Source organism: Coregonus clupeaformis, unplaced genomic scaffold (assembly GCF_020615455.1).
Source record: "Coregonus clupeaformis isolate EN_2021a unplaced genomic scaffold, ASM2061545v1 scaf0096, whole genome shotgun sequence".
Classification (NCBI taxonomy): domain Eukaryota; kingdom Metazoa; phylum Chordata; class Actinopteri; order Salmoniformes; family Salmonidae; genus Coregonus; species Coregonus clupeaformis.
The window spans coordinates 16,596-41,697 of record NW_025533551.1 but is presented as its reverse complement, the minus strand read 5'-3'; the positions used below and the strand labels follow the sequence as shown (position 1 = coordinate 41,697).

General features: G+C 44.3%; 1 protein-coding gene across 2 annotated transcripts; it reads right to left on the bottom strand.

The window, feature by feature from the left end:
• Positions 1-497: 497 nt before the first annotated feature.
• Positions 498-19,476, bottom strand: LOC121586104 (amyloid-like protein 1). 2 transcript variants are annotated; one of them, XM_045213306.1, is made up of 16 exons: positions 19,298-19,476; positions 16,869-16,998; positions 13,683-13,795; positions 11,923-12,113; positions 11,506-11,843; positions 8,959-9,086; positions 8,378-8,452; positions 8,085-8,243; positions 7,063-7,191; positions 6,321-6,420; positions 5,776-5,943; positions 5,613-5,636; positions 5,434-5,498; positions 4,946-5,011; positions 4,639-4,782; positions 498-3,815 (listed from the first exon to the last, which is right to left on the bottom strand). In XM_045213306.1, exons 1-16 carry the CDS (start codon positions 19,466-19,468, stop codon positions 3,714-3,716), a joined length of 2,103 nt encoding a protein of 700 aa, XP_045069241.1. In that variant the 5' UTR covers positions 19,469-19,476; the 3' UTR covers positions 498-3,713. The 2 variants fall into 2 exon arrangements, with proteins under 2 accessions (XP_045069241.1, XP_045069242.1); XM_045213307.1 differs by having other exon boundaries at positions 498-3,812.
• Positions 19,477-25,102: the final 5,626 nt, after the last annotated feature.

Sequence of the window (25,102 nt, the reverse complement as noted above, 5' to 3'; positions counted from 1 at the left end):
ACTGTCCAATCCCCTGTCTTGTATGGGGCGTCACCCTAAAAACGGCTCTCTTTCTTCTAAATAAACATCCTCTCAAGTTCCACTTAAAACCTTATCAAAGTCATAATCTTAATACACTACAATATGTTGGTTATGTTTTGCATGAATATGAAGGTAGTTCTGCAAGAACAGGACAGTTAATCTCAACGCCTCAAACCCCAAATATGGCAGCAAACTGTTTATAGTGTTTTACACAGTATAGATACCTTCACCAATCTAGATCATAAAATAGGCTACACCCAGCCACACAATATAAGCCATACTTCAGAACACTCCACTTTCATGTGGGTGGTGTGTTTTATAATGTGTTATTATAACCAGAGAATATCTCTCTGGTTATAGCTGTGACAGAACACATGCGTCTCTCTTGGTGACCCCACGCTGGCTGATATTATAAAATCAAGACAACTATCCCATCCTGTGCTCAGAGGTGAAGAACAGTGATTCAAGAGACAGTGTTTCGTGGGTCATTTGTAATTTTATTACAGTATTAATTAGCTTAAATCAGATCTCCATTGCTCAGATTTCTTGCACATGAATTACACTCTACATAGCTCAAGGACAATTGGTCAAATGAGTCAGTTGTCTGATCTCTTCTAGAGCAGAGCATGTCTTTGGTCAAGTTCTGAATGGATTTGAAGATCAGCTCTCTCAGTGATGTCATCAGTATCATTCCAATCAGAGTATAGTCAAAATGGTGGGAGTTCAAATCAGTAACTGTGTCTGGCATAGAGCAATAATTTGTTCACAGTTGTGCTTGGCGCCACTCCATGGACAATTTAGTTATAGACCTACAGACAGCGTAGGTCTACTGTATCTGAACTGCAGGTTAGACATCACTTAACCTCTTTAGGGTGCCAATATGTATTCTTATACAAGCTACTACATTGTTCATACAGCGAGAAAACATGACCCTCAATCCAATTGATTATTACTTAGAAATAAAAAATACATAATTACATCCAAAACACAGCATTGTAAAAGGCAATAATGCAGCAATTAAACTCTCCATATAATTGTTTACATTTTCATTGGATGCGGAGGGGAGGAAGGCCAACATAGAAGTATCTTAATCAAGAGAGGACATACAAATGTGTGTTCAGTCACTACAGTATACACCATTCTACGTCTGCTAAATGCTGGTATGAAAACCTTGAGTCTTTGGGGAAACATAGGCAAGCTTATTCTCTTCTATAGTTTCAGTAGTATCGATACAAGGTTCAACTAAATGGAGCTGTACAAATTATACAAGGACTATCTCAGCTCTCTACTTATCTTGATGCAGCAACCACAACCTGTGATTCCTACAATCCAAAAGCAATACATGGAAAATTCAAATCTCTGAGCTCAAGTATTTGACCTCGTCTTCCCCATATTCAAAGCAGTGTTTGAATAAAGAAACAGAACGGTTTGAAGTGATGAGGGTGAGTCAGCCACATCTCTCCTCCGATGTGATCAATAATTTACTCCCTCGTGTCGCCAGTGGTTTCATGAAGTACACAACAGCAGAACAACCTAGCCATGAGTTATAAATAAACTATGAACCTCTAAGGATGTTTCAGGACTGGTGGTGTTTTAAAAAGTGCTATTTTCAGAATTCTGATAGTAGTGAAAGATTGGTTTTGGTTAGGATCATCTGTAGTACAGTAGGCCAACAGTAGTTGTAGTTGACACTGTAGATTACGAAGAAACCTCCTACTGTGTATGTGACCATCCAACACAGAGATCTCTCTCTGGTACCAAAGTAATGTAGTGAAAAATAAATTCAACATAAAACCCATCCAAGACGTCAACAATCAGTCATTGAAAAAGGGGACAATCCCTCCTTATCTATAAACAGTGAATGATATTGATCATAACAACTGTGACCGACGCTTCAGTGAGATGCAACCGACCGATCTCCCTAGGATGAGAAATGGAACTGAAAAAGTAGCATCAACAGTGGACTAACATTCAACTGGTGTTTATACAGAATCTATATGTTCTGTATTGTATGTTCATCCTGCCTAAAAACCTGCTATGTCCCTAAAGATTAACTTGAATTTGAAGCAATAAACTGAAAATAACTCCCACTAAGGTGTGCTAGAGCAAATATTGTGGTCACACCCAATCTGAGTAATAGACAAGGCCTCGGCATCCCTCCCTTAGGCACAACTGTTACCCAATATCACAATTTTTGTCAACATCACTAATGCTAAAGTCCATTGCACCACAATAATGAATGACATCCCACTGTTCTCATTCAGACCTGCAAATAGTGAAAATAGACATCCAGTGTTAAACTACGGTGAGATAATGAGGAAGGTACTGGACATGTAGCTTGTCTATTGATTACAGGTTAGTCCTTGGGGTTCTACTATGGGAGTGATGCATTATCGAAGAGGATGGAGTCTCAACATCTACCTAAAATACATTCAGTCAGAAGTTAACTGTGTAGTCTTGTGCTGGTTTTTACAACAGTCCGTTTTCAATCAGCCATGTTAGGAAAATGTTCTCTCTCTCTGAACAGCACAAGGTATTCTTCTTTTTTTGTTTTTATTCCATTACACTGATGCAAATTCATTCTAGAAATGTCTATTTTTATGTCATGTTTTTTCTAAAGATATTTACACTGTCCATTTTAATCTGTCACATTTCCATCTTATCAAAAGCAAAGAACAGGAACAACACAAAGACGGTAGCGTCATACACCAAATCTGCATGCTTTCATAAAAATAATGGACTTCTGATTACTTTGTTATTTTTTTTTAGGTAGCAGTCATTCACTTAACTTAATGGTACATTTGGTACATTAGTTCAATTAAATAGTTCACATCACATGGAATAGGCTCTGGGTGCCGATTGTGTCAGATGCCACAGACTGAAGGAGATGAGGTTGGGCTGAATATCAAAAGACCACCAACCCATTTTACTATGGATTGATAATATATGTTGGTGTAAGTAATTACTAAGTAACAACTAAGTCAATCAAGCTTCAATACCTCACATTCCCAACCCAACCTCCTCATCTCTGCTTAACCGTTAGAACTGTGCCTGGCTTTGAAAGAAGCTGTCCTACATTGACTCATGGAGGTGGGGTTGGCTTGGTGGTCATCATGTCAGAGTCATTGTAGCTTTAGAGAGAACCAGTTTGTGTGGAGTTTTAGATCAGTTATACTATATTGTTTGTTCACATTTTACACTATCTGAACTGGAATATAATGAATCACAGCTGTAACACAATCCAACAAAGAATAAACAGATGACATACACAACAAAGCAAAATGAACTGTTCAACATTGAGTCAGTTTCTGACAAATATCAATCCATTTAATAAGAATAAGGGGGTCAACTCAAGCCATTCCAATCCAAGTAGACAGGAGTGAATCTCTCTAAAGGAGATGATTGTTACACTATGGCATTAATGTCCACCCCTTTATTCTAGAAGAGTAAGAGGATGGGTAATACGTCTCCGTTACTGGTTTACATTCCAAAAACTGATGTGGGGACATGGTTGGTCAGAGGTTTGGGGCATATTCCCCATTATTTGCTTGTCAAGTTACATTAAAATGTTGGTCGTAATGATACATCTTAATACATCATAGGGGGTGTGACTGGGACCGCCCCTAGGAGGGGAACAAAGAAAGGGAGCGCCTTGTGTGATTGGGCATGACCGGGAGGTCACATCCACCGCCTCAGTTCATTTGTTCAAAGAATTTGTAGGTGGGATTTTCGTAGCCGTGGTTCTGCATCTTGTTGAGTTGGCGCTCCTCTGGTGTCAGCATGGGGTCAACCTGCTGTGAGACATGGAGGGTCAAAGATAATACTGATACAGATACAGTACAAGTAATTGCTACTGTATAAGGAAGTACTATAAGCAGGAAGGAGGGGACACTACTGTGCTATAAGCATAAAGTGTCTCTCCTACGTGCCGCTGCAGGGAGAGACACTTTGAATACCTGCCTATGAAAAGCCATCTGACATTTACTCCTGAGGTGTTGCTCTGTTGCGCCCTCTATAGCCACCATGGTTATGATTTGACCCTGCTGGTCATCTATGAAAAACGATCTGGCCTGAATGGCCACATGTATCTCCGCCTGGGACAGCCAGAAGAGAGCTGGCCACCCCTCAGAGCCTGATTCCTCTAGGTTTCTTCCTAGGTTCCTGCTTTTTAGGGAGTTTTTCATAGCCTCTGTGCTTCTACATCTGTATTGCTTGCTCTCTGGAGTTTTAGGCTGGGTATCTGTAATGCACTTTGTGACACCTTCTGATGTAAAAAGGGGTTTATAAAATACGTTTTATTTATTTATTGATTGTGTTTAGTTTTAGTTTAGTTTTATTTTGCACACATGGCAGCTAAAAGCTGAATTGCGTACACAAGTACAAAAAAAATAAAAAATCAATAAATTGTGAGAGTAATGGAACTGGAAGGGATGATGATCATGATGGATGATCAAGGAAGAAGGTTTATGACATTGAGATCGGAGGAAGCCTTGATGTCTGATGATCAGATAAATCAAAACAATATTTAAACCCACACACTAATGTGCAATAAAGAGCTCTACTGGGAGCATCTGAACGTGAGCAGGTGTTTGTTCTGTCTGATTCCCTGCCTCCTACCTCCACGATGCCGTGGCTGATGGTGCCGTACGGCTTCCTGCGCACCAGCAACAGACTGACCACCATCACCATGGCGATGGCCACGGCGACCACCAGCAACCCCACCATGGCCCCGCGGTTGAACGTCTCCATGGCGTCAGGTTGCTAAGGACAGAAACAGAAAAGGGAAAGAGAGGGCACAAAGAGGGGAGGATGGAGAAATTAGAGGTTGATATCATCATGGGAATGACTTACAATACCACAGGAGAGGAAGGGTCCGCCCAGCCCAGCCCATCCAGACACAGTGTTATCTATGTAGCAGACTCACCAGTTCATCTGTCTGGATCTCAGGAGACTTGTAGACCACCTGCTTGAGCTCCACAGAGGTGTTAATCTAGAGAGTGAGAGCGAGAGAGAGGGGAAGAGGAAGAGAAGAGAAAGAGAAGAGAGAGAGAGAGGGGGGGGTATTTAATAGGTCATTACAGAGGAAGTACCCAGAATTAAATAGAACCCATTAAATATATATCTATGGGAGTTGCCTTCCTGCTGTGAGAGGATGTTATAGTAATGGAGTAAAAATGTAGCAGTTCATCACGTGGAGGCTGCAGTGCGACACAAGCTATTTTTCCATATACACATGAGGGGGTGAGATACAAAGTGGGAAGGGATGGAGGGAGAGAAGGAGAGATGAGGTGATTGACATAATATGTGTCAGCGTAACTCTTGGCTGTGTTGTAAACACAAGCGCAAGTAGGAAGCCATGTCTGTAAAGTGATGTGTATGTTTGTAATAAAAAAAACTACAGATTTTTCTCACTTTCTCCTCATATTCATATGTGGGGCTTCTCTCAGATGTGGCATAGTCATACTCGTCTGTAGAGGCTGAGTGCAGAGGCAGAAAACACACTGATTCAGCCATGATCAACTATTTATTTATTTGAAAATGACATTTTGGCAGACAAATATCAGACTTCCTGTCCCTTCCCTTTAACTCACCTTTCTTAGCGTTGGGCTGTGGGTCTAGACAGGACAGAAACAAGATACAAAAATAAAATGTTAACCTACTGCTTGTATTCAAAGAAATGAATTAATTCCTGAACAATTTGAAGGAGACATTTTGTGTGTATGCGCGCATTCATGAGTGTGTGTGTGTCCGTACCGATGCGGGGTGGGTAGGGCCTGTTCTGGAAGGCTCTCTCCTCCTCCTCTTCGTCATCCTTCTCCTCCTCACTCTCGGCAGGAAGCAGCTCCTCGGTAGTGCGCGTCTCAGAGAAGGAAGTGGTCATGAGCTCACTAATGTCTCCTCGCTCCGCCTTCACCAGCTCCTCTATCGGGAGGGAGAGAGAAACAAGCAGGTTTTAAAAACAGGAAAGGTGTTTAGAGAAATACAATAAACTAAAAGCTACCCAGCTTCATATACAGTACAGTATAATGTCTTTACGGTTACACTGCGTTATTTACACCTTATATACACCAATCCATAATTTTCTGAATGAGAGTTCCCTAGAGAAATGTCAAGAGAATAATAGCCTAGCAATTAAATCATGTGTATTTGGAACTTTGAATGTCTTACAAAAGACTAGCTAGCTTATCTCTTTCGAAATGTCTTATGAATTAACTAAAACATTAATATTAGGACAGGGGCAGTAACCCCACATCCTTGTCTACATGGCTAACAGGAGGGTAGAGAGGAGTGTAGCATACGGATATCATCGTGCAGCTCCTCAGCCAAGGCAGGGACCTTGTAGAGTAAAGCCAAGCTCTGGTTCATCCTCTCCTCAATCACATGGAGGTGGGTGTAGACCTGCAACACCAAGAGATCAATGCTGGTTAGGTTCATTACAAGACCCCACTGAGTCTGAAAGAGTCATGTGTTGGTTTTATGTATTGGCATTTAGAAGATAAATGAAAATTAGTTTTGCTGTAAAGGATGATTATGACATCAGTTATTGATCCTTTTGTTAAAGGGACAATCTGCAGTTGCTACATGCATTTTTGGACTTATAAATAAATGATATGTTCGCATTGATTCTTGAAGAATATAACTTAAGCCTCATGAGATTAGTTCAACTGTGGTACCCCATTAGAACCCAACATATGAGCTTGTTTTACCCCAATAGCCTCAAAAACATGATTAAAAAACTAATTTTGATATCATGAATGGTCAATCATAGCATCCATAGCTCTGTCTATGAATTTGAGAGTGGTTACATTTCTCCAGCCCGATCCCTCAGCTTTTTACCGAAACAGGGGCAGGGACACACTTTTTTGTTGTTTCAACTGCTGATTGCCCCTTTAAGAGTTATTTTATGAGCATGAGGCAATATCACTGCTTAAGGAAGATGTACAGTATATTTTCATTATAATATATTCAGGTATCTTTTCATCCTAGTATATTCCAGTATATTTTCATCCTAGTATATTCCAGTATGTTTTCATTTCACACCTGGAACTTCATCTGCTCAGCCTTCTGGGGGTCGACGGCCTCAATGTGCTGGTAGTGTCTCAGAGTGTGTCTGCGGTCCTTCTGCTCTGCTGCCATGTATCGCTTCAGAGCCTGCAGCACCCGCTCGGGCTGTTGAGAGGAGAGGGAAATTATAGTCAGAGAATGGAGGGGGTGGAGAAAGTGTGGTAGAAATGAACAATACACTACAGTACACTCACACTCTCTGACTAACAAATATACACTGAGTATACCAAACATAAGGAACACCTTCCTAATATATATATTATTTTTTTTACTTGTACCTCTTTTTTCTCCCCAATTTCGTGATATCCAATTGGTAGTTACAGTCTTGTCTCATCGCTGCAACTCCCCTACGGACTCGGAAGAGGCGAAGGTCGAGAACTATGCGTCCTCCGAAACACGACCCTGCCAAGCCGCACTGCTTCTTGACACACTGCTCGCTTAACCCGGAAGCCAGCCGCACCAATGTGTCGGAGGAAACACCGTCCAACTGACGACCGAAGTCAGCTTGCAGGCGCCCGGCCCGCCACAAGGAGTCGCTAGAGCACGATGGGACAAGGAAATCCCGGCCGGCCAAACCCTCCCCTAACCCGGACGACGCTGGGCCAATTGTGTGCCGCCTCATGGTTCTCTCGGTCACGGCCGGCTGTGACACAGCCTGGGATCGAACCCGGGGCTGTAGTGACGCCTTAAGCACTGTGATGCACACCTTCCTAATATTAAGTTGCACCCCGTCTTTTGCCCTCAGAACAGACTCAATTAGTTGGGGCATGGCCTCTACAAGGTGTTGAAAGCGTTCCACAGGGATGCTGCCCCATGTTGACTCCAATGCTTCCCACAGTTGTGTCAAGTTGTCTGGATGTCCTTTGGGTGGTGGACCATTCTTGATACACACAGGAAACTGTTGAGTGTGAAAAACCCAGCAGCGTTGCAGTTCTGTACAGTCATGCGCTCTGCTTAACAAAATGTAGATATCCCTGCTGCCGCTGCTGTCTACTGACCTGTGGGGGCTCGGCCTGCACGGCGGTCAGGTAGCTCTCCAAGGCCAGTCTGCGGTTGTTGTTGAGGGTGGCCACCACGCGGGCCAGGTGGGTCTCCACCAGCCTCTGTCTCTCCCCTGCCACCTGCTCCTCCAGAGTCTGCAACACAGACTGGAAATGCTGGGGGGAGAGGAGAGGAGAAGGGGATAATTGTTGCGTTAATAGGCATATGAGTGTCTGTCTCATCTTTTCTTCCTTCTTTAATCCCGTTCTCCTTTCTTCCATCCCCTCCTCTTCCTATTCTACCTCCTAACCTCATTAAGGGCCTGGCGGTCAGACTTGGGCAGGTTCTTGGACTGGTTGTCAGCCTCAGCCCATTCCTTCATGATCTGAAAAGGCAAGATGAGTTAACGTCATTCACACACACTCAGAGCCAAGTACTGATTTCCTCATAGACAGGAATCCACTGAGGACCATTCTGATGTTTAAAATGCTCCATATCCGTCTCAATCTGCAGCTACTAAAAAAGTCTGTCTGATCTTGGGTATCCACTTGGCTTGGTTCACTTGAAGTAAACAGTGGGACAATCTCAATTGCATACTCCTCACATCCTCTCTCCTGGATGAGAAAGCCAGCGGTCCCTCCCCTCTGACCTTCTCCACCAATGGGTTTTGAGAAGGAATTGAGGAGAGAGGACACGAGGAGTATGCAATTGAGATTCTCCCAATATATTAATATTGCATTAAGACCTCACTTCAAGTCCCAGAGCAATTTGCCCCCGTCTGTCAACAGTGTGTTCTGTAGGAGATCACAGATATGGAAACAGCACAGCAGACCTGGCCTCATATCTTATTGGTTCATTGCCTGTCCAAACCCGCCTCGATGCCCCCCTTACCTCATTGATGCGTTTCATTCGCCGCTCCTCCAGGTCCATCTTGGCACGCAGGAAGTTGGCGTGTTCGCTGTCGTCCCCTGGCATCTCGAAGTAAACATCCACGCCATCTGTGGGGCGAGGGGTGGGCACTGCAGAGGAGAAGGAGGAGAAGGGGATAAAGAGAAGAGGGGAATGAGAGGAGGGAGAGAGAGGATAGAGATAGATGGAGGGAGAGAGAGAGAGAGGATAGAGATAGATGGAGGGAGAGAGAGGATAGAGATAGATGGAGGGAGAGAGAGAGAGGATAGAGATAGATGGAGGGAGAGAGAGAGAGGATAGAGATAGATGGAGGGAGAGAGAGAGAGGATAGAGATAGATGGAGGGAGAGAGTGAGGATAGAGATAGATGAGGGAGAGAGAGGATAGAGATAGATGGAGGGAGAGAGAGAGAGGATAGAGATAGATGGAGGGAGAGAGAGAGAGGATAGAGATAGATGGAGGGAGAGAGAGAGGATAGAGATAGATGAGGGAGAGAGAGAGAGAGAGGATAGAGATAGATGAGGGAGAGAGAGGCTAGAGATAGATGAGGGAGAGAGAGAGGATAGAGATAGATGAGGGAGAGAGAGAGAGAGGATAGAGATAGATGGAGGGAGAGAGAGAGAGGATAGAGATAGATGGAGGGAGAGAGAGAGAGGATAGAGATAGATGGAGGGAGAGAGAGAGAGGATAGAGAGATGGAGGGAGAGAGAGAGAGAATAGAGATAGATGGAGGGAGAGAGAGAGAGGATAGAGAGATGGAGGGAGAGAGAGAGAGAATAGAGATAGATGGAGGGAGAGAGAGAGAGGATAGAGATAGATGGAGGGAGAGAGAGAGGATAGAGATAGATGGAGGGAGAGAGAGAGAGGATAGAGATAGATGGAGGGAGAGAGAGAGAGGATAGAGATAGATGGAGGGAGAGAGAGAGAGGATAGAGATAGATGAGGGAGAGAGAGAGAGGATAGAGATAGATGGAGGGAGAGAGAGAGAGGATGGAGATAGATGAGGGAGAGAGAGAGAGGATAGAGATAGATGGAGGGAGAGAGAGAGAGGATAGAGATAGATGAGGGAGAGAGAGAGAGAGGATAGAGATAGATGAGGGAGAGAGAGAGAGAGGATAGAGATAGATGAGGGAGAGAGAGAGAGGATAGAGATAGATGAGGGAGAGAGGATAGAGATAGATGAGGGAGAGAGAGAGAGGATAGAGATAGATGAGGGAGAGATATAGAGGATAGAGATAGATGGAGGGAGAGAGAGAGAGGATAGAGATAGATGAGGGAGAGAGAGGATAGAGATAGATGGGAGAGAGAGAGAGGATAGAGATAGATGAGGGAGAGAGAGGATAGAGATAGATGGAGGGAGAGAGAGAGAGAGAGGATAGAGATAGATGAGGGAGAGAGAGAGAGGATGGAGATAGATGAGGGAGAGAGAGAGAGGATAGAGATAGATGGAGGGAGAGAGAGAGAGGATAGAGATAGATGAGGGAGAGAGAGAGAGAGGATAGAGATAGATGAGGGAGAGAGAGAGGATAGAGATAGATGGAGGGAGAGAGAGAGAGGATAGAGATAGATGGAGGGAGAGAGAGAGAGGATAGAGATAGATGAGGGAGAGAGAGAGAGAGGATAGAGATAGATGAGGGAGAGAGAGAGAGAGGATAGAGAGAGAGGATAGAGATAGATGGAGGGAGGCAGAATAAAGGATGGAAAACAGAGAAGGAGAGACGAGAGAGAGGAGAGATGGAGGTATAGTCAGTGCAGCAGAATTAAAGACAGAGGGGAGGATGAGGGAGACAGAAAGATATCCCAATGCGGGAAGAGAGAGAGAGAGAGAGAGAGAGAGAGAGAGAGAGAGAGAGAGAGAGAGAGAGAGAGAGAGAGAGAGAGAGAGAGAGAGAGAGAGAGAGAGAGAGAGAGAGAGAGAGAGAGAGAGAGAGAGGTCAGCATTATTGAGTTGGAGACGAGTAGTGCTGTAAATACATCAGCCAGCCACTCCTATCTAACTCCTATATCCAGCCAGACAGATAGGCATGGTGAGTGTGTGTGTGTGTGTGTGTGTGTGTGTGTGTGCTTGCGTGCGTGCGTAATCATCCTTAGTCTATTACAGAGAGATAGAGTGAGAGAGAGAAAGTATTGGAGATGCTAACTGGGCACTACAGTTCATTCCCCAGTAAGTAAGAGTAAGTGGGAGATTGGAGAGTGATGTCAGCATTTACCCAGTCTTTTTACTGCCCTATTAACCACTCTAAGGGAAGCAACTACAGTCCATTCCCTTACTGAGACTGGCCTTTAGAGAGAAAGGTCCAGACCAGACACAAAACCTAGCCACTACTCAATACCCCACTTCTCCACTTTTGTAGGTAAGAATATAAACAATATGGATAAAAATCCATCTAGGGCAAAGTGATATTCCTATAAAGTTTATGCCCATGAATTTCCTCTCAGATCTAGTGGAGAGGTGGTAAGTAGGGGCTAAGGATTGTTTATGGAGAGGGCGAAGATGTAACTGTGAGATAGAAGGTAGAGGGTTACTCACGGCTGTCTCCCCTGATCTGGGGTGGGGATGTGGAGGGGTTGCGACCAGCCTGACCCTGGCCTTTCTCATAGTAGAAGGAGTCTGTGTAGTCAGAAGCCTGGTAGGGGCCAGAGTCAATGGAGTACTCATACTCCTCTGGGTCTTTCACTGCTGCTGCAACCTCCTGCTGCTGCTGCTCCTCCTCCTCCTCCTCCTCTTCATCCTCTACTGCCTCCTCCTCTTCCTCTTCCTCCACCTGCTCATCCTCTTCCACCATCTCATCATCTTCCTCCTCCATATCTGTCTCGTCCATATCGGTGTCAGGAGAGGGGCTTGGGGTGGGTGTTGTCACTTTGACTCTGGGAATGGGGTACAAGATCAAACATTATGATCATCATCACCATCATCACCACAGACAGCAGGGGTAATGAGACTCACCCTGTATTGACTTTGGCCTGAGGGGTGAGGGCCTGGGGTCCTGCTGGGAGAGCGTCCCCGCCCTCTGTCTCCCCCCTGCCACTGGACCCGCCCCTCCCCGGGCAGCACACATACTCCACCCCACGGAAACGGTCGCCGCACGGCAACAGCATCCCATAACTATGCAGCTCCAGACTGTCTGCTGTGCAGGCCTGAAACAGAAAGAGAGAGGATGAGAAATCTGTTAAACATGGATAAAGATTGGAAAAGACCAAGGTGACCGAGAGAGAGATCAGAGGTGTATAGAAAAAGAGAGGAAATGTGAGCGTGATCAACGGGAACTAACTAGCAGGAGGTGAAGGAAACACAACAGGGGGTAACCTCTTCCTCAGCATGATGAAGGTGAGATATAAAAACTACAACCTAACTCACCTCCCTGGCCTCTAATAAACTACCTCACCTCCCTGGCCTCTAATAAACTACCTCACCTCCCTGGCCTCTAATAAACTACCTCACCTCCCTGGCATCTAATAAACTACCTCACCTCCCTGGCCTCTAATAAACTACCTCACCTCCCAGGCCTCTAATAAACTACCTCACCTCCCTGGCATCTAATAAACTACCTCACCTCCCTGGCATATAATGAACTACCTCACCTCCCTGGCATATAATAAACTACCTCAGTCTCCTGAGTGGCGCAGTGGTCTAAGGCACTGCATCGCAGTGCTAACTGTGCCACTAGAGATCCTGGTTCGAATCCAGGCTCTGTCGCAGCCGGCCGCGACCGGGAGACTCATGGGCGGCGCACAATTGGCCCAGCGTCGTCCAGGGTAGGGGAGGGAATGGCCGGCAGGGATGTAGCTCAGTTGATAGAGCATGGTGTTTGCAACGCCAGGGTTGTGGGTTTGATTCCCACAGGGGGCCAGTATAAAAAAAAAAAAAATGCACTCACTAACTGTAAGTCGCTCTGGATAAGAGCGTCTGCTAAATGACTAAAATGTAAATGTAAAAATACCTCACCTCCCTGGCATATAATAAACTACCTCACCTCCCTGGCATATAATAAACTACCTCACCTCCCTGGCATATAATAAACTACCTCACCTCCCTGGCCTCTAATAAACTACCTCACCTCCCTGGCATCTAATAAACTACCTCACCTCCCTGGCATATAATGAACTACCTCACCTCCTAGGCCTCTAATAAACTACCTCACCTCCCAGGCCTCTAATAAACTACCTCACCTCCCTGGCCTATAATAAACTACCTCACCTCCCTGGCATATAATAAACTACCTCACCTCCCTGGCATATAATAAACTACCTCACCTCCCAGGCCTCTAATAAACAACTCACCTCCCTGGCATATAATAAACTACTTCACCTCCCTGGCATATAATAAACTACCTCACCTCCCTGGCATATAATAAACTACTTCACCTCCCTGGCATATAATAAACTACCTCACCTCCCTGGCCTATAATAAACTCCCCTAGCAGCTCTCTCTGCTGATGCAGTATGATACAATCTGTTACACTACACCCAGCTGGGTACAGTTAGCTTCCAGCCTACACTGCAGTTTAGTTATTGACTCAATTAGTCCAAGTCCAAGTTTAATGTCTCATAGCAGTCTATGCTAACTCTCTATAAAGAGTCCTAGCGGTGTTAAAACCCAATTAAAACTTAAGAAATTAATTGAAAAATGTAAATGTAATATCATTTAGGCATAATTTCATTAACTCTAATATAATCTCATTTAATATAATGTAGGCCAGCCCGCACCTCCTTGGCTATGTTGTGCCAGTAGACGTAGCTCTCACAGGCATCCATCTGCTCCTGGTGCAGGAAACGGCATCGGTCTGGAACCAACAGGGCCTCACTCACATACTCACCCACTGCAGAGAGAGAGAGAGAGAGAGAAAGAGAGGGGGAGGGAGGGAGGGAAATGGAATGAGAGGGAGAATATTTTATATTTTAATACTTGCCTTGGTTGGCAAATTTTTTTAACATCAAAAACGTTCATAAACATCCATAAACCAAGAGAGAGAGAAGGAGTGAGTGAGAAAAGAGATAAAGAGACATACACACAGAGAGAGAGAGAGAGAGAGACTTGAACCAAAAAGGTTCAGTATAATAAGATAGTGCAGAGGCGCTGTAATGAGTTGGCATTATCTGAGCTGAGGACGAGGTGGGGAGTGGAGAATGATCCAGAACACCATGGTGTGCTGCTGCCTGCAGTTCTACTTTCAATAGCTGCAGGCAGTCAGTGAGTCAGTCAAGGACAGAACAATGTGAAATATGCTTCATTTCAGATTTTCATTTAAGCCATTTGATTCCATCGGTCACAATAGTGAAAAAAATAACTTTTGTACTTTACAGGCTCTAGAGAAGTTAAAGTTGTATTTATTAACAAATAAGTCATATGTTTTGCATTGTTAAGGTGTCTAGTATGATTCTGAGAAGTTTCATATGACTTCGCAAAATGGTCAAAAGACCACAAGCATAAATCTCCAAGGTGTACTTTTACAGACGAATTTGGCACCAGAAGTATTCAACAGCTTAAAAAATTTATACATTGTTGGAACTTTCAAATATTTTATTTGTAAATATGTTTAAAAGGTGTAGTTTACATATGTGCCTTCATTTTCAATACAATTGATGATGCTCGTGGTATATGAAAATATTTAAGCAGTCACGTGACCAATGGCTCTTACGTATTATGTATATTTAACCATAGCAGTTTATTTCTTTTCTTCAGTAGATTGAAGTTGAGTTGAGTTATGGATATACTTGATCAAGATGATCTTAAATATGATTTTACCATTATTCATTAGTCTTTACATTTGTTTAAATAAGTGACTGACTATAAAACATCATATTTTGTTATTTCAGGTGGAATTGGCCATGTATACATTTACACTTTAGTCATTTAGCAGACGCTCTTATCCAGAGCGACTTACAGTTAGTGAATACATTTTTTTATTTTTTATTCTGGCCCCCCGTGGGAATCGAACCCACAACCCTGGTGTTGCAAACGCCATGCTCTATCAACTGAGCTACATCCCTGCCGGCCATTCCCTCCCCTACCCTGGACGACGCTGGGCCAATTGTGCGCCGCCCATGAGTCTCCCGGTCGCTGCCGGCTGCGACAGAGCCTGGATTCGAACCAGGATCTCTAGTGGCACAGTTAGCACTGCGATGCAGACCACTGCGCCACTCAGACCCATACACTGAATTAGTGTAATAAATACATATTTAATGTTAATAGGTTTGTTTAGTGTCTCTTGCACAATGGTAGACCTGGTTTATGTGAGTTTTGCTGAATAGTAGACCTGGTTTATTGGGACATGAGTATTCAGGCTTCGGCACATTTAGACCTGGCTTAGTTGACTAATTGGGTTCAAACACAGGTGCATACTTTATAGGTATGTAAATTGGAGCTGAAGTACAAGTGTAGATCTGGTTTATATGAATATTGGGGCTGAAATGCAGAAGTACACCAATTTCTTTTATGACAATTGGGGCTGACATGTTTTAATCAATATTGGGTTAGAAGTGCAGGTGTAAACCTGGTTTGTATTAATATTGAGGCTTGGGCACTGGGGTAGACCTGTTTTATATGAGAATGCCCATGGATTTACCTGGTTTATCTGAGGAAAGGGGCGTACACTCTTAGACAAAATAGAACCTAAAAGGTTTCTTCGGCTGTCCCCATAGCAGAACCCTTTGAATAACCCTTTTTGGTTCCAGGTAGAAATAACCTTTTTGGTTCCAGGTAGAACTATTTTGGATTCCATGTAGAACCTTTTCCAGAGGGTTCTACATGGAACCCAAAAGGATTTTACCTCGAACAAAAAATGGTTTCCCTATGGGGACAGCCGAACAAAGAACCATTTCGGAACCCTTTTTTCTATGAGTGTAGGGATACACAAGGCTCACACAGGTAATGGGTCTGGATGGATGTCTATTGCCCATTCAAATCCTTTCTGGCAACATACCACTGTACTGTGAGTTTATCTATGAAATTATTAGCGTATACAGGTCAGAGACAACATGAATAAGATATGCAAATAACAGGGTTGGGGTGTGCAACGAATATCTGGATACAGGTTACTGTTGGTGACTTGGGGAATACAGGCCTAAGGAAAGTGGGTAACAGGGCTGAGATAGGCAAGTATCAAGGATGAGGTGTATTGGCAAAGGGACTGGGGTCTATGAGTAACAAATAGGGCATTCAGGGCTAGGATATGGGTGTATTGGTACTTGATTGTATCAATATTAGGGTATTGGCATGTGGGTGTTAGGGTTAGGGCATGGGGGTAAGAGGGCTGGGGTGTGTGGGTAATTGGGTTTAGTTGTGTGGGTAAGTGGGTGGAGGTATATACAGTAGATATTGGGGCAAATGTCTGTTCATTTTATTTTAGGCAGAGCACTGTATGTTCCCATCGGTCACAATTGTGACTGAGAATAAAACTTTTTTTTTGTACATACTTTTCAAATATCATTATTTTTTAAAGCAATATGGATTACATGTTAGGGTTACTAAATGGCATAATATTTGCATAGTGGCACATCTGGGGAAAAATGTGGGAACAAATGGGTTAATATTCAACACAGACTGAAAGACCTTTCCACCATTTTGATGCACCTTACAAAGCTTTGACAATGGAATCCATTCAAATGAACTATTAAACATACCATGTCCGTTTCTTATATTACTTCCCCGAGGCTGAATTTGAACTCTACTTAACCATATCATTGAAATTACGTGCTTTGTATTAAACATAATGACATGATGTTACTTAGTAATATAATAAAGTTATCCTCAGATATGGGGCGGGTGATCTTAGGGAAGTTGTGCAATGTTTTGAGTGATGTTTGTGTAGGGATATGCTGAATATTATAATAATGATGATGATGATGATGATGAGGCTGAGGGTGCAGACATTTCACACGTGTGGTTCTTACCCTGGCAGCGGTAGGGCATGACGATGAAGGGCCGTGTCTGGCAGTGGCCCCAGCCCTTCTTACACCAGGCTGGGATGGTGACGGGGCTGGAGGACTCCTCCACATGGGAGATCTGCAGGGCTGGATACATCTGGTTGGACAGATGGACGGACAGACAGACGGCGAGAGGGACAGACAGACGGAGGGACAGATGGACGGACGATATGGACAGACAGGACATCAGGGAGGAGTTAGGACAAGAGAGAGGAGAGATACAACAGGGTCAGACAAATTGAGAGGGAAAAAGGAGGGTTGAGGGGAGAGGAGATGTACAGTACAGACAGAGGGAGAGAGGAGGAGAGGGAGAGAGGAGGAGAGGGAGAGAGGGAAGAAGGAAGAGAGAAAGGTAACAAAGGAGAGACTCATGCAACGGTCTGAAACACTTTGGCCCTAAGGGTCTATTTTCTGACTATGCACGTCGTACACTGATCTCCTTAAGTTGTAGGGAAAATTACAGTCTGAAAACAAGTTGATCCCACTTCCAATTCTTTCAATAATCCCAATTTCACATCTGACTACTTTCAATTATAATGTAGGGCAATGGCATAAGCACTGCCCTATAATGAGGTTTAATGGATTGAGAAATGTATTTGGCACGCTCTCTGAGAGCCGTATCCACAGACGTTGAGGAAAAAGGAACGCTTTTGTGGAAAAGCAATCACAGACGCATAATGAGCTGGGTAATCACATTACAGTCATTTCAACTGTGTGACTGCTGTTTTCTTTACACGCTGTGCTTCATTTAGCCACCAGGTGGCGCATGATGTCTTTTTATAAAAACAGGCTCCTTGCTCTTGTTTGGGAGGGGGAGCAGCAAGTCTCTAATCAAACCAAGGCTGTGGCTAGGCCTGTTGTGCCATTGATATGCCTTAAGTTTGGCATGCAGGAGACTTTCAGGAATTAGGGGGATAAACGTGGCAACTAACAGGAGGAAGATCGATGGATGGTAGTATTAATATTCAGGAAATATCAATAAATATTTTCTCATGACCACCATCACTCCACTATATATACGGAAATATATAGATTTGATCAGACAAGACAGACCAAGTGAGACAGAGTGGGAGATTAGGGTTGGTTACTACTACTCCTATACGTAATGTTGTGTGATCTATCTATCTATCAGTCTGTCCACCCATTTACAGTGCCTTCAGAAAGTATTCACCCCCCTTGACGTTTTCAGAATTTTGTTATTACAGCCTGGATTTAAAATTGATTAAATTGAGATTTTGGGGGGTCACTGGCCTACTACACACAATACCCCATAATGTCAAAGTGGAATTATGTTTTTTTAAATGTTTACAAATCAAGAAAAAATGTAAAGCTGAAATGTCTTGAGTCAATAAGTATTCAACCCCTTTGTTATGGCAAGCATGAATAATTTCAGTAGTAAAAATGTGCTTATCAAGTCATATAATAAGTTGCATTGGCTCACTCCGTGTGCGATTGTGTTTAACATTATTTTTGAATGACTACCTCATCTCTGTACCCCACACATACAATTATCTGTAACGTCCCTCAGTTGAGCAGTGGATTTCAAACACAGATTCAACCACAAAGACCAGGGATGTTTTCCAATGGCTCACAAAGAAGGGCACCTATTGGTAGATGGGTAAACAATTGTGGCTGAGTTACAGTTTTGACTTAAAAATCTATGGCAAGACCTGAAAATGGTTGTCTAGCGATGATCAACAACCAATTTAAAACAGCTTGAAGAATTTTGAAAAGAATGATGGGCAAATGTTGCACAATCCAGGTGTTTTATTATTATTTATTTTTAACCTTTATTTAACTTGGCAAGTCAGTTAAGAACAAATTCTTATTTACAATGACGGCCTACACCGGCCAAACCCGGACGACACTGGGCCAATTGTGCGCCGCCCTATGGGACTCCCAATCACGGCCGGTTGTGATACAGCCTGGAATCGAACCAGGGGGTCTGTAGTGACGCCTCAAGCACTGAGATGCAGTGCCTTAGACCGAGACTTACCAAGAAAGACTCACAGCTGTAATCGCTGCCAAAGGTGCTTCTACAAAGTATTGACCCAGGGGTGTGAATACTTATGTAAATGAGATATTTCTCTATTTCATTTTCAATAAATTTGCAAAAATGTCCGTAGATGGGTAAGAACAAAAATATTTTTATCAATTTTGAATTCAGGCTGTAACACAACAAAATGTGGAATAAGTCAAGGGGTATGAATACTTTCTGAAGGCACTGTATCTACCACTCGATCTTTAAATCCATCCCACCTATCTAAAGTATCTGCTTTCTAGTATGCTATTGAAGCAGCATTGGAACTGCATTGGAGATGAGCTGAGCATTACAGTGCAGTAACAGTGCAGTATGAGGTCGATCTCATAACCATAGCAGTGTTGTTGCCTCCTACCTCTTGGCAGTAGGACAGGATCTGGTTGGGCTCTGTGAAGCAGCCCTGGCGGCCCTGAGGGTCAGGCTCCCATTGGCCAGTCTCAGGGTTCATATGCAGCAGCTGACGCCCACAGAACATGGCAATCTGCGGCTCGGCCACCAGGGGCCCCGGTCCATTCACCTCCGCCATGGCCAAGGCCTAGAGAGAGGGAGGTAGACAGGGAGAGGAGAGGGGGTGAGGTGTGGTAGGAAGAGAAAAGAGAAGTTGAGAAATAGAAAGAGTAATAGATGGAAGGAGAGAGGGAAGAAGGTGGAAACGTGGAGGGAGAGAAATACTTTGTTATGATTGTCCTGAGAGAGTGAGAGAGAGAGAGAGCGAGAGAGAGAGAGAGAGAGAGAGAGAGGTGAATAGCAGTCAATACAAACAAAGGGGTGGAATATTATCCCTCCCCCCTCTGTTTCCTACCCTTTCTCCACCCTCCCCCCTCCCCTCTCTTTCCTACCCTCTCTCAGCAGCCTGCTAGGTCTAGGATGTTGTTATTGATCATGGGATCCGTTCCCTCTGCCTGCAGCCTGGGGGTCGGGCCCAGGGGAGGCACCATGGAGGAACAAACACCAGCCGGCCACGGCCCCGCTGCTCCCAGTCAGGTGTTAATACAAGCTCATTGACCGCCGGGCCAATTCAAGCACATTAACACACAGGAGAGGGAGGGAGGAGGGGAAGGGTAGGGAGAGGAAAGGAGAGGAAAGGAGGAGAGTAGAGTAGAGGAGGGAGGGTGTACACTCTGCAGGAGATAATCTTCCCAGATGTAGAGACCAAACATGCTTGTTTTCTAACACAAGCTGGGTATTATGACGTCAATGCTTCACTAGGATTATTTAAGGGACATAGAGGGATGGAGTTATCAGGTGTTGTGTTCACACATACAGTGTATATATAGCACAGAGATATGACTCCTCTTTGGTGCAGAAAAAGTAGAGGAATATTTCAAAGACATGCTTGAACGTCTACCTAACAAATAATTCAGCTCAGTCTTGCCGTTCTTCTGGCTGAACAGCCAAGAGTCACTTTAGTGACTTTACATTTTAGTCATTTAGCAGACGCTCTTATCCAGAGCGACTTACAGTTAGTGAGTGCATACATTTTTCATACTGGCCCCCCGTGGGAAACGAACCCACAACCCTGGCGTTGCAAACGCCATGCTCTACCAACTGAGCTACACGGGGCCATGAAAACTGATATGACGGAAAGTTCCAACAATATCACTATCCATCCTGAAACTGGCAATTGGCAACCCAGAATCCATTCAATCCGTCTTTATGACTGGCCCAACTGCTTTAATCTCCATAGACGGACAGACAGACTGACAGGCAAGAAGAGCAACACTCAGCCAATTAGCATCAACATGCCCATGGGTAAGGGGGAGAGGAGAAAAGAGAGAGAGGAAAGCAGGGCGAGTGACGTCTGATCAAAGGGAAGCTCTGCCTCAGCCGACTGCTGCTAAAGTGTTTGAAGTTTTAATTAAAATGTATATCCAAAATAAATATATACAAAACCCATGAATAAATATAATAGGACCGGAGGAGTCTGTGCATTAGAGCCCCACTTTAAATATGAATGTAAACTATGATAATGAGTTGATTGGATTATAATTAAAGCTGTATGGACGTGGCTGAGTGAGGCCTGGAGGGATGGGGTTTGGAGTGCCAGAATGGTGTAGAGATACCCAATTTATTTGGAATTCAGCGATAACCTTAGCTCTGTGCTTTATTAATTCAAGTCTCTATGACTACTGGTACTCAACGTGACTGTTTTAATTCAAGTCTCTATGACTACTGGTACTCAACGTGACTGTTTTAATTCAAGCCTATGACTACTGGTACTCAACGTGACTTTAGATTCTACTCCCCATATACAGTAAGTGGACATAGAACTGTTTGATGCCAAACATGCATATTATTAAGAGTGGTGCTTAGAGATGTTGATTTCTGCTGAACTGGCAGCTTTCTGGGAGCATGTTATTGATGCGTGTTAAGGAAAGTGTCAGTGGTTTGTGTGTGTGTGTGTGTGTGTGTGTGTGTGTGAATAAAAGTGCTTGCTTAAGCTACACACAGCCCACACTGACAAGCCACTGTGCCTGCTGAGGAAGTGGTTATATATATATATATATATATATATATATATATAGGTCTCTTCTACTCAGGGAAGGTCAACGCCACAAAAAAGACTTCTGGATATTTGAGAAGATGACCTGACAGCACTGCTGTGCTCCAGCCTTCATCCAGCCCCCCCACCCCCTGCAGCCTGCTCTCTCCAGGCCTGCACTTCAGCAGAAAATCGATGGTGTACGCCTGCAACTGGATCGCCACGCTCCCTCCGATCAATAGGAACCCATCTGGAGCCAGAGGGCCTGACCTCCAGCGTGGAGAGGAGGCTCTGCAGCACCTCAGCCAATCCCTGCTCTCCCTGATTCACCACCAGATTAGATGGGCCTGCTGTGATAACAAATACTAATCACAAACACTCTGCCTGCGTTCCCTAAATGTGCCCTGGATTTGTTTATACATTGTTCTATCTTCTCCTCCTCCTCCTCCTCTCTTTCTCTCTCTCTCCTCTTCAAAGTTACTATGCCCTGCCAGCAGTTATGGACTCATGCGGTCTTTGACCCACTTTGGGAATAATCGCTCTGTATTTCACCATGTCACCACCATGACAACCATCACGCAAGGACAGACATCACACCCTCCCACTCTCTCCTACTCCTCCGTGGTGTGACTGCCACCCAGTGTCTCAGTATGGCGCTAACTGGGAAAGTGTCACGAGAATTTCTCTCTCTAATTCAACCTAAGCTTGAATCATTACCAGGGGTTGTAAGGCTCTGGTTTTAATCATAAATGATTCAAGGTCCACAACCAGCAAGAATGATCTGTATTTTTATTCATGGAGAGCTCTGGCGCCAAAAACCCATACATACTGTTTTATACCCCTTGACACACAAAGGCACTTTGCTCCGCCCACCTTTAGGAGGCTTTCTTAAACAGTTTCCGCAGTCTCCTTCACCCTGGAATGTTTAGTCCCGCCCCCCTCTGTTAGTGGGTTGCCACTACATTAGAACTCTTAACACCGTTCACACATTTATACTGTATTTGGGGTGAAATCCTTTAGATTAATTTGTATTTTAAGAATAATGACTAACAGAAAGTCACATGTCTGATGGCATGAAAGTACCACTTGCAGGCCATGATAGTCCAAGTTTAAATGTTCCAATCAGAGCTCCATTTCATTCAGTTCAGTAAATACATTGACATGGAAATATAAGCCCTGGCATATTTGCATTACAGTCATTTTGAAATTCATAATTCAAATTCTGAATTGACATCAAGGCTGCTTAGCTTCATAAAAGGTACAGTATCTCTCAGTTTGTTTCTCATTCATAAATGCATGAAATCAGTCAATTTCAATAGAGAGACCCAGGAGAGATGTAAACTCTCCCACCCACACACCGACTCATTAAAGAAGCCTTGTATCTCAGTCAAACAGACAGGCTGACTAACACTGTTGTTTACAGTAAGGTACGGTACAGTTACATGCGTGTGAACAGGAACTAGCTGCCGTCACCGTCATTTACTTATGACAATTGTTTACCACGCCTTTTCAACAGTCACCTGGGTCCTGTTCAATCTGGTGGGTTGCAGATAGAAATTTACTGCATAGACCTGGCATGACACTTTATTACACATAATATAATGTCATATATATATATATATATATATTCTATACAATACACCTCTATCTGGAACATTTTGAACATCAACATCCTAACTGTATAGGTCCCTGTCTGGAGATGGATTCTATCTGGCTGTAATTGGTTGGTCAGACAAGACAGCATGCCCTCTGTTAATTGGTCTAAACAAGTTTTAGGAGGTACCAAAAGCCTGAATGAGAGGTGCTGGTGTGGTCTTGGCGTTTGCCTTGGCACACTAGGAGAATCTGCCAGCCAGACACTAATCCTGTTTAAATGGTAAATAAATCAATCAGTCAAGTGTAGCCCCCATCTAACCAAGGCAGTCAATTGAGAATATGCTCTTGCTAAAGGGTACCAGGATAGAGAGGTAGCTCACACATTTCTAGGTGTACTACTTACCACAAAATGTGTCAAATATTTTTCAATATATTCAGTAGACTTTTAGTATTAGTCATCATGGAACTGAGAATTAGTCTCACATAAAACGTATGTTTTGTCAGTTTGACTCCTCTTAATTATAGCGCTAATTGTCTCGTCGTTCTCTGCTCAGTAGAAAAGCCAGCCTGGGTTCCTCTGCCTGCCAGGATGGGGGCTTTTCATTCTATTTCTTAGTCAATTAGGCTTAAGACCACTAAGACCTCTCTGCTGTGACCACAGTTGCGTGAGCCTCTCAGACAGACACCCCTGGCCGGCCGGCTGACTGGTCTGGCCGGCTGGCTGAGACGTCCTGATCCACACTGCTTCACAATAACACCTCCCAATCTGTTAACAACTACCCAGCTCCTCCACGGAGAGAGAGGAGAGAGGCTGAGGCTGGAGAGCTGCTCTGTTCTGTTCTTTCCCCCCTGGGCCAACCTTAATTGGACAGTTAAGGCCTGGATGTCTCCCAGAGATGTACAGTACAGTGTGAGCTGAGGTGTGTGTGTGTGTGAGAGAGAGGAGGGGTGTGTGTGTGTGGTGCCCCATTACCCACCCTTCTCCCTCCACCTCCTTCAAGGCCCTCTCTCGCCCCCTTCCCCCTCTCTCTCTCCCACATATCACGCCTTAGAGGAGCGCTCCCTGACTCCACCACTGCAGAGGCACAGAGCCAAAGAGCCAGAGTCCACCTTATCATTAATAATTGCCTGTTGACACAAGCCCAGAGACATCGATTGCCTTTTTGCCTTTTCCTGGTTCCTTCCCTCTCGCTTGCTCCTCATTGTCCCTTGATATTTCCCTCTCTTTCTCTCCTTCACCATCATCCACTAACTGGGGATGGATGGACTCTCTACTCCTTTCATGAACAGTACTCCCTAGTCCCTATGTTCCCTAGCTTCCAAGGAAGAAAACATCCCAAGGAGGTATTGAGTACTCTGACACAAAGAGCACAACGGGCAGAGGGAAGCACAGCGGTCTGGGGATATCCTAGCATAGCATGAAGAAAGAGAGAGAGAGTCATTCTCATTTCTCAGATGCACCTTTGATAGGAGGTAGTTAAGATGCAATGCAGATGTGATAAGCAGATGCATGTGTGTGTGTGTGTGTGTGTGTGTGTGTGTGTGTGTGACTGAGTACAGGAGACAAATAAAGAGACCAAATTAAAACCATAATCTTGCCCATAAATATCTCTGTGTCAGCTGGGCTGAGCTCGTGCCAGGCCAGGGCTGCCATCAAATTCAAATTTGCATATATGTCTGGCATCACCACGGCCCACCCCCTTGTCTAATTAAATATGCAGCACCTGTTCCCCCCTGCCTGCCTTTTGTTGCAGGATGACTTCATCCTCTGTAATGATGCAATCTCCCAGCCCTACAAGGCAAGGCAAGGCCAGGCAGCGGAGGGGGAGGAGCCACTCCATCATCTGTCAACCCCTTTAATCCATCAGATGGCCCTGCCATAAATGTTAGCTGAGCTGCACGCCTGACACCGACTCATTTGGCTCAGCACTTCCTGTGTGTGGGGAGGGGAGTCCTAGCCTAATGGCACTGATCTAAGGTCAGTTTGGATTTCTAGTGGTTAAGGTTAGGACTTGGGGAGGGTCAGCTGATCCTAGATCTGTAGCTAAGGGTTGCGTGTTGAGAGGACCATGTTGTGGCCAT